The 13,091-nt window shown below is 38.6% G+C and overlaps 1 protein-coding gene across 3 annotated transcripts in view; it reads left to right on the forward strand.

Moving 5' to 3' along the window:
* The first annotated feature begins 2,307 nt into the window (after window positions 1–2,307).
* LOC127703003 (protein shisa-5-like) overlaps window positions 2,308–13,091 on the forward strand; it is a 55,359-nt gene continuing 44,575 nt past the window's right edge. For 2 of the 3 annotated variants that reach the window (XM_052207386.1, XM_052207380.1), the window contains exon 1: window positions 2,308–2,404. In XM_052207386.1, the coding sequence (XP_052063346.1) occupies window positions 2,356–2,404 (49 nt within the window). In that variant the 5' untranslated portion in view covers window positions 2,308–2,355. The remainder of the gene's footprint in view (window positions 2,405–13,091) is intronic. The other variant, XM_052207402.1, reaches the window with a different exon arrangement.

Below are 13,091 nucleotides of genomic sequence, written 5' to 3' on the forward strand. Positions count from 1 at the left end.
CCAGGTTCAATTGTCCGTTTATAAATTTTGAAATTATGAAGAAACTGAGGTTTCAGGTCCCTCAGGCAAAGTTGGCCGTAGATGGATTTGGCTATTGGTTTATGTCCTCTTTGGTCATAAAACTCTTTGACTATTTCGGTTCTTTATACATCATTGGCTTTCAAATATTCGGCTTTGAGCGTTCCTGATGAAGGTAAATCCAGAAAAGCGCCTCGGACGCATGAAATTTATAACGTGTTTTTTTCATTTTTTTCAACAGGTCATCGGGTAAAAAAAAAAACCCACAAATTAACATAATATATTTTGTTCAACAAGTCAACAGGTTAACCAGTCAGCGGGTCAAAGGACACAAATTAAATAGTCTACATTTTAACTAGTTTTAAGATTTACAATTATGTTGGTATATATGTCAGCAAGCCGACAGGTCAACAGGTTGACAGATCAGTAGGCCATAACATTGTCCTGATAAACAGATCAACAGGTCAACAGATAGACAAGTCGATAGTCTAGCTGTCAATATGTTGTAACTAGTCGACAGGTCGATAGGTTAGCAGGTCGACATGTCGACATGTAAGCAGTTCATATGTTAACTAGTCGACATGTAAGCAGTTCATATGTTAACTAGCCGACAGGTCTACAGGTCAGCAAGTCGACAGGTCAACAGGAAAAATATCAATTATCCTTTATATCAATTCTTTATATATTTTGCAATTATTGGCAACAGTTAAAAGAATCAGAACGACAAAAATTTTACAGGTCGACAGGTTAGCCAGTCATAGGTCGACGGGGCACATATCAATTAATTTATATATCAATTCGTTTCTTTTATATAAAAAAAAGCAACCCTAAACATAACCCTAATGCTAACCACAAGCCTTACCCCTTAACCTAACCCCAAATTAACCCTAACCCTAAAATTAATCCTAACCATAAACTTAACCCTGACCCTAATCCTTATCCCTTACGTTAACCCTAACCATTATCCAAAACCTAACCCAAACCATATCCCTTACACTAACCCAAACCATAACCATTGATACGGAATTTATCATGGAAAAAAAACAATAAATAAGTGGTGTCATTTAAAAATTTTGAAAAATTTGTTACACAGTGTGCAAGTGTCCTAATACGTAATTTATCATGGAAAAAAAACAATAAATAAGTGGTGTGATAAGAAAATCAGGATAAATTCGTTACACAGTGTGCAAAGACAATTGTCCTAATACGGAATTTATTGACCCGATAAATTCCCGTATAAGGACAATTGCACACTGTGTAACTAATAATATTACTAGGCCAGTTAACCTGTCGACCTGCCGAACTGTCCACCTGCCAAACTGTCGATCAGTCAAGCCGTAAACCTGTTGACTTGCAAACTTGTTGACCTGTTGACGCGCTGGCGTGTCGACCTTTTTGACAAGATCGATCTTTTTCGACATGACAAAACGATTAAGAAGAACCAAATCACTCATCTAAATATTCATTATCATTCCACATCGACTACAATACCGTATTTTTTTCTTGATCCAAAATCAATGAACTTTCTTAACAAAAAAAGAAAACAAACAAAACGAAAACCACAAGAAAAACCTGCCACATCACTGTTATACTAAATCTTTGTAAAAAAAGTTGTCATTTGCTTGTCATATTTTTAGTGGAACAGTTGACATTATTATCCATCCCACTTTCATTTAAACATTTTGCGATTAACATACATTTCGCAATATTTTTTGTATTTTATTTAACTGTTTTATTCATAATGTCTCCGTCATGTAAACACATGTAGTGCACTACATCCTTGTTAATCGTTCCGGTGGGTAGTTTTTTATTGGCAATGATATATCACGTCATAGAGGTTTTATTGGCTTTTCATATTGCATGTCATGTGCATGAGAGTCATCTTCTTTAATCCAGATTTTCACAAGCCCACAGTAATACTCTGAAGACGTAAAATACCAGAGATATGAGCTATTTATTTATAACAAAATTGTAACTTTAATGAATATTGAAGGCAAAGTATAAAAATTCTAAAAAAAAACCAAACTCAAGGTGTTGTTTCTTTAGGGTAATTTTTTATTTTTTGTTTAGATAAATTATGAAATTAAAAATAAAAAAAAACATTTTGAGAATGTACACAAACTTTTATTCTTTTTTGCTCTTAAATCTGTTCCCTTACAATGGACATTTCAAATAAAATATGAAGTGCACATATTTGGAATATACCTTTACAGACTGTACCTGTAATGAAGGGATATTTAATAAATTCATGTTCTTAAATTTCAACCTATTGATCAAAAGGCCTTTTAAAATCAACCATCCGTGAAATAGACAATTATCAAGAACTTCCTGTTAAAAATGGAAGGCCTACACTTGTGTTTGCTTTTGTTTACTTTTCTTGCTTCTGGTAGGTAAATTTTAATTAATGAAGGAAAATGTAAGAACAAATGAACATACGTTTCTCGTTTTTATATAGACTAGACCGTTGGTTTTTCCGTTTGAATGGTTTAACACTAGTAATTTTTTGGGGCCCTTTATAGCTTGCTGTTCGGTGTGAGCCAACGCTCCGCGTTGAAGGCCGTACCTTGACCTATAATGGATTACTTTTATAAATTGTAACTTGGATGGAGAGTTGTCTCATTGGCACTCATACCACATCTTCCTATATCTATATACAAAACTTATATTTACGTTGTAAATACCTTGAAAATATCGATTTAAAAATAAAAAAAAAAACAAAAAATCACATTAAACTAACACTAAACACACTGGCCATTTTATTTTATTTAATTTCTTATGTAATATTATGGGTTTTTTTTTGTAAGTCGACTGTTGCAAGGCTTAATGTATACATTTATATGTGCTACTTTTCCTCTGTCGTCCTCATCATAATTCAGTTGTCGACGATGACAACACCCAATGATTCGGCCCATTTCGAAATAAGACTTAGTACTTGTGATATATCATTCAAATTTTTAATACAGTTGCAACAATTTTGCATGAATAGTCAACTAAGACTATCTTTTAATTTGATCATACATGTAATGCAATTTAGATTTTACCAAAATAATATATGTAAAAAAAAAAGAAAATTTCTCATGATCAGTATCTTCTTAACCGTTTTATGCTAGACTCAAGCTAGCAGCCACTCGCTAGCAGCCACTCCGCTAGCAGCCAGTTTTCAGATATGTCTATAAACCCAAAAGTTGCATAAGATTCAAACTTACTAAAACGTTTTTGTTTTATATAACCACAACAATACATGTTTTAACTTGAATTTAGCAGTCGAAAACATAATTCAATGAATTTTGAAATTTCATTTCCTGTTCAATATTTTAAAAACAGTATTATGTGCTTTCAACATCGTGCTGCACGCTTTAAGACTTCAACTGTCAACACTGACAAAATGAAATTATTTAAATATTGGCCAAATTTTCTTACTTTTCCATCAGAAAATTTTTGTTCGATATTGTGTGAAATAGCTTTCCATATTCTCGGCATCCTGTAAAATAGTTCCTAAAAAGTAACAATATGTCTACGCTACAAGAATTCATAGTTGCGTTCGTACTTTAATACTTTCATGTTAGCCCAATCTGTTTTAGCGAATCATTCTCTTACTATAGCAATGGGTTTCGCGCAGTTTTGATGGCACGCAGGGTTTATTTTTAGTAATCAAAGTATGGTGTGCAGGGATAGTACTAATTAGCTAATTTACCAATATTAAAAAAAAATCCGTGCTATACCCCACCTGGATTTTTTAGTCAAGCATGCCTAAGGGTCCCAACTTTCATTTGCACCTAGTGTGGAAAAAAGTATTGCCGTAGGAAATTTTTTATTAACTTTTAAAGTTAGGGTGGGGTAGGGGGTCGGACCCCAACTTTGGACCAATTTTAAAAAAAATCCGTGCTATACCCCACCTGGATTTTTTAGTCAAGCATGCCTAAGGGTCCCAACTTTCATTTGCACCTAGTGTGGAAAAAAGTATTGCCGTAGGAAATTTTTTATTAACTTTTAAAGTTAGGGTGGGGTAGGGGGTCGGACCCCAACTTTGGACCAATTTTAAAAAAAATCCGTGCTATACCCCACCTGGATTTTTTAGTCAAGCATGCCTAAGGGTCCCAACTTTCATTTGCACCTAGTGTGGAAAAAAGTATTGCCGTAGGAAATTTTTTATTAACTTTTAAAGTTAGGGTGGGGTAGGGGGTCGGACCCCAACTTTGGACCAATTTTAAAAAAAATCCGTGCTATACCCCACCTGGATTTTTTAGTCAAGCATGCCTAAGGGTCCCAACTTTCATTTGCACCTAGTGTGGAAAAAAGTATTGCCGTAGGAAATTTTTTATTAACTTTTAAAGTTAGGGTGGGGTAGGGGGTCGGACCCCAACTTTGGACCAATTTTAAAAAAAATCCGTGCTATACCCCACCTGGATTTTTTAGTCAAGCATGCCTAAGGGTCCCAACTTTCATTTGCACCTAGTGTGGAAAAAAGTATTGCCGTAGGAAATTTTTTATTAACTTTTAAAGTTAGGGTGGGGTAGGGGGTCGGACCCCAACTTTGGACCAATTTTAAAAAAAATCCGTGCTATACCCCACCTGGATTTTTTAGTCAAGCATGCCTAAGGGTCCCAACTTTCATTTGCACCTAGTGTGGAAAAAAGTATTGCCGTAGGAAATTTTTTATTAACTTTTAAAGTTAGGGTGGGGTAGGGGGTCGGACCCCAACTTTGGACCAATTTTAAAAAAAATCCGTGCTATACCCCACCTGGATTTTTTAGTCAAGCATGCCTAAGGGTCCCAACTTTCATTTGCACCTAGTGTGGAAAAAAGTATTGCCGTAGGAAATTTTTTATTAACTTTTAAAGTTAGGGTGGGGTAGGGGGTCGGACCCCAACTTTGGACCAATTTTAAAAAAAATCCGTGCTATACCCCACCTGGATTTTTTAGTCAAGCATGCCTAAGGGTCCCAACTTTCATTTGCACCTAGTGTGGAAAAAAGTATTGCCGTAGGAAATTTTTTATTAACTTTTAAAGTTAGGGTGGGGTAGGGGGTCGGACCCCAACTTTGGACCAATTTTAAAAAAAATCCGTGCTATACCCCACCTGGATTTTTTAGTCAAGCATGCCTAAGGGTCCCAACTTTCATTTGCACCTAGTGTGGAAAAAAGTATTGCCGTAGGAAATTTTTTATTAACTTTTAAAGTTAGGGTGGGGTAGGGGGTCGGACCCCAACTTTGGACCAATTTTAAAAAAAATCCGTGCTATACCCCACCTGGATTTTTTAGTCAAGCATGCCTAAGGGTCCCAACTTTCATTTGCACCTAGTGTGGAAAAAAGTATTGCCGTAGGAAATTTTTTATTAACTTTTAAAGTTAGGGTGGGGTAGGGGGTCGGACCCCAACTTTGGACCAATTTTAAAAAAAATCCGTGCTATACCCCACCTGGATTTTTTAGTCAAGCATGCCTAAGGGTCCCAACTTTCATTTGCACCTAGTGTGGAAAAAAGTATTGCCGTAGGAAATTTTTTATTAACTTTTAAAGTTAGGGTGGGGTAGGGGGTCGGACCCCAACTTTGGACCAATTTTAAAAAAAATCCGTGCTATACCCCACCTGGATTTTTTAGTCAAGCATGCCTAAGGGTCCCAACTTTCATTTGCACCTAGTGTGGAAAAAAGTATTGCCGTAGGAAATTTTTTATTAACTTTTAAAGTTAGGGTGGGGTAGGGGGTCGGACCCCAACTTTGGACCAATTTTAAAAAAAATCCGTGCTATACCCCACCTGGATTTTTTAGTCAAGCATGCCTAAGGGTCCCAACTTTCATTTGCACCTAGTGTGGAAAAAAGTATTGCCGTAGGAAATTTTTTATTAACTTTTAAAGTTAGGGTGGGGTAGGGGGTCGGACCCCAACTTTGGACCAATTTTAAAAAAAATCCGTGCTATACCCCACCTGGATTTTTTAGTCAAGCATGCCTAAGGGTCCCAACTTTCATTTGCACCTAGTGTGGAAAAAAGTATTGCCGTAGGAAATTTTTTATTAACTTTTAAAGTTAGGGTGGGGTAGGGGGTCGGACCCCAACTTTGGACCAATTTTAAAAAAAATCCGTGCTATACCCCACCTGGATTTTTTAGTCAAGCATGCCTAAGGGTCCCAACTTTCATTTGCACCTAGTGTGGAAAAAAGTATTGCCGTAGGAAATTTTTTATTAACTTTTAAAGTTAGGGTGGGGTAGGGGGTCGGACCCCAACTTTGGACCAATTTTAAAAAAAATCCGTGCTATACCCCACCTGGATTTTTTAGTCAAGCATGCCTAAGGGTCCCAACTTTCATTTGCACCTAGTGTGGAAAAAAGTATTGCCGTAGGAAATTTTTTATTAACTTTTAAAGTTAGGGTGGGGTAGGGGGTCGGACCCCAACTTTGGACCAATTTTAAAAAAAATCCGTGCTATACCCCACCTGGATTTTTTAGTCAAGCATGCCTAAGGGTCCCAACTTTCATTTGCACCTAGTGTGGAAAAAAGTATTGCCGTAGGAAATTTTTTATTAACTTTTAAAGTTAGGGTGGGGTAGGGGGTCGGACCCCAACTTTGGACCAATTTTAAAAAAAATCCGTGCTATACCCCACCTGGATTTTTTAGTCAAGCATGCCTAAGGGTCCCAACTTTCATTTGCACCTAGTGTGGAAAAAAGTATTGCCGTAGGAAATTTTTTATTAACTTTTAAAGTTAGGGTGGGGTAGGGGGTCGGACCCCAACTTTGGACCAATTTTAAAAAAAATCCGTGCTATACCCCACCTGGATTTTTTAGTCAAGCATGCCTAAGGGTCCCAACTTTCATTTGCACCTAGTGTGGAAAAAAGTATTGCCGTAGGAAATTTTTTATTAACTTTTAAAGTTAGGGTGGGGTAGGGGGTCGGACCCCAACTTTGGACCAATTTTAAAAAAAATCCGTGCTATACCCCACCTGGATTTTTTAGTCAAGCATGCCTAAGGGTCCCAACTTTCATTTGCACCTAGTGTGGAAAAAAGTATTGCCGTAGGAAATTTTTTATTAACTTTTAAAGTTAGGGTGGGGTAGGGGGTCGGACCCCAACTTTGGACCAATTTTAAAAAAAATCCGTGCTATACCCCACCTGGATTTTTTAGTCAAGCATGCCTAAGGGTCCCAACTTTCATTTGCACCTAGTGTGGAAAAAAGTATTGCCGTAGGAAATTTTTTATTAACTTTTAAAGTTAGGGTGGGGTAGGGGGTCGGACCCCAACTTTGGACCAATTTTAAAAAAAATCCGTGCTATACCCCACCTGGATTTTTTAGTCAAGCATGCCTAAGGGTCCCAACTTTCATTTGCACCTAGTGTGGAAAAAAGTATTGCCGTAGGAAATTTTTTATTAACTTTTAAAGTTAGGGTGGGGTAGGGGGTCGGACCCCAACTTTGGACCAATTTTAAAAACAATCCGTGCTATACCCCACCTGGATTTTTTAGTCAAGCATGCCTAAGGGTCCCAACTTTCATTTGCACCTAGTGTGGAAAAAAGTATTGCCGTAGGAAATTTTTTATTAACTTTTAAAGTTAGGGTGGGGTAGGGGGTCGGACCCCAACTTTGGACCAATTTTAAAAAAAATCCGTGCTATACCCCACCTGGATTTTTTAGTCAAGCATGCCTAAGGGTCCCAACTTTCATTTGCACCTAGTGTGGAAAAAAGTATTGCCGTAGGAAATTTTTTATTAACTTTTAAAGTTAGGGTGGGGTAGGGGGTCGGACCCCAACTTTGGACCAATTTTAAAAAAAATCCGTGCTATACCCCACCTGGATTTTTTAGTCAAGCATGCCTAAGGGTCCCAACTTTCATTTGCACCTAGTGTGGAAAAAAGTATTGCCGTAGGAAATTTTTTATTAACTTTTAAAGTTAGGGTGGGGTAGGGGGTCGGACCCCAACTTTGGACCAATTTTAAAAAAAATCCGTGCTATACCCCACCTGGATTTTTTAGTCAAGCATGCCTAAGGGTCCCAACTTTCATTTGCACCTAGTGTGGAAAAAAGTATTGCCGTAGGAAATTTTTTATTAACTTTTAAAGTTAGGGTGGGGTAGGGGGTCGGACCCCAACTTTGGACCAATTTTAAAAAAAATCCGTGCTATACCCCACCTGGATTTTTTAGTCAAGCATGCCTAAGGGTCCCAACTTTCATTTGCACCTAGTGTGGAAAAAAGTATTGCCGTAGGAAATTTTTTATTAACTTTTAAAGTTAGGGTGGGGTAGGGGGTCGGACCCCAACTTTGGACCAATTTTAAAAAAAATCCGTGCTATACCCCACCTGGATTTTTTAGTCAAGCATGCCTAAGGGTCCCAACTTTCATTTGCACCTAGTGTGGAAAAAAGTATTGCCGTAGGAAATTTTTTATTAACTTTTAAAGTTAGGGTGGGGTAGGGGGTCGGACCCCAACTTTGGACCAATTTTAAAAAAAATCCGTGCTATACCCCACCTGGATTTTTTAGTCAAGCATGCCTAAGGGTCCCAACTTTCATTTGCACCTAGTGTGGAAAAAAGTATTGCCGTAGGAAATTTTTTATTAACTTTTAAAGTTAGGGTGGGGTAGGGGGTCGGACCCCAACTTTGGACCAATTTTAAAAACAATCCGTGCTATACCCCACCTGGATTTTTTAGTCAAGCATGCCTAAGGGTCCCAACTTTCATTTGCACCTAGTGTGGAAAAAAGTATTGCCGTAGGAAATTTTTTATTAACTTTTAAAGTTAGGGTGGGGTAGGGGGTCGGACCCCAACTTTGGACCAATTTTAAAAAAAATCCGTGCTATACCCCACCTGGATTTTTTAGTCAAGCATGCCTAAGGGTCCCAACTTTCATTTGCACCTAGTGTGGAAAAAAGTATTGCCGTAGGAAATTTTTTATTAACTTTTAAAGTTAGGGTGGGGTAGGGGGTCGGACCCCAACTTTGGACCAATTTTAAAAAAAATCCGTGCTATACCCCACCTGGATTTTTTAGTCAAGCATGCCTAAGGGTCCCAACTTTCATTTGCACCTAGTGTGGAAAAAAGTATTGCCGTAGGAAATTTTTTATTAACTTTTAAAGTTAGGGTGGGGTAGGGGGTCGGACCCCAACTTTGGACCAATTTTAAAAAAAATCCGTGCTATACCCCACCTGGATTTTTTAGTCAAGCATGCCTAAGGGTCCCAACTTTCATTTGCACCTAGTGTGGAAAAAAGTATTGCCGTAGGAAATTTTTTATTAACTTTTAAAGTTAGGGTGGGGTAGGGGGTCGGACCCCAACTTTGGACCAATTTTAAAAAAAATCCGTGCTATACCCCACCTGGATTTTTTAGTCAAGCATGCCTAAGGGTCCCAACTTTCATTTGCACCTAGTGTGGAAAAAAGTATTGCCGTAGGAAATTTTTTATTAACTTTTAAAGTTAGGGTGGGGTAGGGGGTCGGACCCCAACTTTGGACCAATTTTAAAAAAAATCCGTGCTATACCCCACCTGGATTTTTTAGTCAAGCATGCCTAAGGGTCCCAACTTTCATTTGCACCTAGTGTGGAAAAAAGTATTGCCGTAGGAAATTTTTTATTAACTTTTAAAGTTAGGGTGGGGTAGGGGGTCGGACCCCAACTTTGGACCAATTTTAAAAAAAATCCGTGCTATACCCCACCTGGATTTTTTAGTCAAGCATGCCTAAGGGTCCCAACTTTCATTTGCACCTAGTGTGGAAAAAAGTATTGCCGTAGGAAATTTTTTATTAACTTTTAAAGTTAGGGTGGGGTAGGGGGTCGGACCCCAACTTTGGACCAATTTTAAAAAAAATCCGTGCTATACCCCACCTGGATTTTTTAGTCAAGCATGCCTAAGGGTCCCAACTTTCATTTGCACCTAGTGTGGAAAAAAGTATTGCCGTAGGAAATTTTTTATTAACTTTTAAAGTTAGGGTGGGGTAGGGGGTCGGACCCCAACTTTGGACCAATTTTAAAAAAAATCCGTGCTATACCCCACCTGGATTTTTTAGTCAAGCATGCCTAAGGGTCCCAACTTTCATTTGCACCTAGTGTGGAAAAAAGTATTGCCGTAGGAAATTTTTTATTAACTTTTAAAGTTAGGGTGGGGTAGGGGGTCGGACCCCAACTTTGGACCAATTTTAAAAAAAATCCGTGCTATACCCCACCTGGATTTTTTAGTCAAGCATGCCTAAGGGTCCCAACTTTCATTTGCACCTAGTGTGGAAAAAAGTATTGCCGTAGGAAATTTTTTATTAACTTTTAAAGTTAGGGTGGGGTAGGGGGTCGGACCCCAACTTTGGACCAATTTTAAAAAAAATCCGTGCTATACCCCACCTGGATTTTTTAGTCAAGCATGCCTAAGGGTCCCAACTTTCATTTGCACCTAGTGTGGAAAAAAGTATTGCCGTAGGAAATTTTTTATTAACTTTTAAAGTTAGGGTGGGGTAGGGGGTCGGACCCCAACTTTGGACCAATTTTAAAAAAAATCCGTGCTATACCCCACCTGGATTTTTTAGTCAAGCATGCCTAAGGGTCCCAACTTTCATTTGCACCTAGTGTGGAAAAAAGTATTGCCGTAGGAAATTTTTTATTAACTTTTAAAGTTAGGGTGGGGTAGGGGGTCGGACCCCAACTTTGGACCAATTTTAAAAAAAATCCGTGCTATACCCCACCTGGATTTTTTAGTCAAGCATGCCTAAGGGTCCCAACTTTCATTTGCACCTAGTGTGGAAAAAAGTATTGCCGTAGGAAATTTTTTATTAACTTTTAAAGTTAGGGTGGGGTAGGGGGTCGGACCCCAACTTTGGACCAATTTTAAAAAAAATCCGTGCTATACCCCACCTGGATTTTTTAGTCAAGCATGCCTAAGGGTCCCAACTTTCATTTGCACCTAGTGTGGAAAAAAGTATTGCCGTAGGAAATTTTTTATTAACTTTTAAAGTTAGGGTGGGGTAGGGGGTCGGACCCCAACTTTGGACCAATTTTAAAAAAAATCCGTGCTATACCCCACCTGGATTTTTTAGTCAAGCATGCCTAAGGGTCCCAACTTTCATTTGCACCTAGTGTGGAAAAAAGTATTGCCGTAGGAAATTTTTTATTAACTTTTAAAGTTAGGGTGGGGTAGGGGGTCGGACCCCAACTTTGGACCAATTTTAAAAAAAATCCGTGCTATACCCCACCTGGATTTTTTAGTCAAGCATGCCTAAGGGTCCCAACTTTCATTTGCACCTAGTGTGGAAAAAAGTATTGCCGTAGGAAATTTTTTATTAACTTTTAAAGTTAGGGTGGGGTAGGGGGTCGGACCCCAACTTTGGACCAATTTTAAAAAAAATCCGTGCTATACCCCACCTGGATTTTTTAGTCAAGCATGCCTAAGGGTCCCAACTTTCATTTGCACCTAGTGTGGAAAAAAGTATTGCCGTAGGAAATTTTTTATTAACTTTTAAAGTTAGGGTGGGGTAGGGGGTCGGACCCCAACTTTGGACCAATTTTAAAAAAAATCCGTGCTATACCCCACCTGGATTTTTTAGTCAAGCATGCCTAAGGGTCCCAACTTTCATTTGCACCTAGTGTGGAAAAAAGTATTGCCGTAGGAAATTTTTTATTAACTTTTAAAGTTAGGGTGGGGTAGGGGGTCGGACCCCAACTTTGGACCAATTTTAAAAAAAATCCGTGCTATACCCCACCTGGATTTTTTAGTCAAGCATGCCTAAGGGTCCCAACTTTCATTTGCACCTAGTGTGGAAAAAAGTATTGCCGTAGGAAATTTTTTATTAACTTTTAAAGTTAGGGTGGGGTAGGGGGTCGGACCCCAACTTTGGACCAATTTTAAAAAAAATCCGTGCTATACCCCACCTGGATTTTTTAGTCAAGCATGCCTAAGGGTCCCAACTTTCATTTGCACCTAGTGTGGAAAAAAGTATTGCCGTAGGAAATTTTTTATTAACTTTTAAAGTTAGGGTGGGGTAGGGGGTCGGACCCCAACTTTGGACCAATTTTAAAAAAAATCCGTGCTATACCCCACCTGGATTTTTTAGTCAAGCATGCCTAAGGGTCCCAACTTTCATTTGCACCTAGTGTGGAAAAAAGTATTGCCGTAGGAAATTTTTTATTAACTTTTAAAGTTAGGGTGGGGTAGGGGGTCGGACCCCAACTTTGGACCAATTTTAAAAAAAATCCGTGCTATACCCCACCTGGATTTTTTAGTCAAGCATGCCTAAGGGTCCCAACTTTCATTTGCACCTAGTGTGGAAAAAAGTATTGCCGTAGGAAATTTTTTATTAACTTTTAAAGTTAGGGTGGGGTAGGGGGTCGGACCCCAACTTTGGACCAATTTTAAAAAAAATCCGTGCTATACCCCACCTGGATTTTTTAGTCAAGCATGCCTAAGGGTCCCAACTTTCATTTGCACCTAGTGTGGAAAAAAGTATTGCCGTAGGAAATTTTTTATTAACTTTTAAAGTTAGGGTGGGGTAGGGGGTCGGACCCCAACTTTGGACCAATTTTAAAAAAAATCCGTGCTATACCCCACCTGGATTTTTTAGTCAAGCATGCCTAAGGGTCCCAACTTTCATTTGCACCTAGTGTGGAAAAAAGTATTGCCGTAGGAAATTTTTTATTAACTTTTAAAGTTAGGGTGGGGTAGGGGGTCGGACCCCAACTTTGGACCAATTTTAAAAAAAATCCGTGCTATACCCCACCTGGATTTTTTAGTCAAGCATGCCTAAGGGTCCCAACTTTCATTTGCACCTAGTGTGGAAAAAAGTATTGCCGTAGGAAATTTTTTATTAACTTTTAAAGTTAGGGTGGGGTAGGGGGTCGGACCCCAACTTTGGACCAATTTTAAAAAAAATCCGTGCTATACCCCACCTGGATTTTTTAGTCAAGCATGCCTAAGGGTCCCAACTTTCATTTGCACCTAGTGTGGAAAAAAGTATTGCCGTAGGAAATTTTTTATTAACTTTTAAAGTTAGGGTGGGGTAGGGGGTCGGACCCCAACTTTGGACCAATTTTAAAAAAAATCCGTGCTATACCCCACCTGGATTTTTTAGTCAAGCATGCCTAAGGGTCCCAACTTTCATTTGCACCT

This window comes from Mytilus californianus, unplaced genomic scaffold (genome assembly GCF_021869535.1).
Source record: "Mytilus californianus isolate M0D057914Y unplaced genomic scaffold, xbMytCali1.0.p SCAF_1, whole genome shotgun sequence".
Taxonomy (NCBI): Eukaryota; Metazoa; Mollusca; class Bivalvia; order Mytilida; family Mytilidae; genus Mytilus; species Mytilus californianus.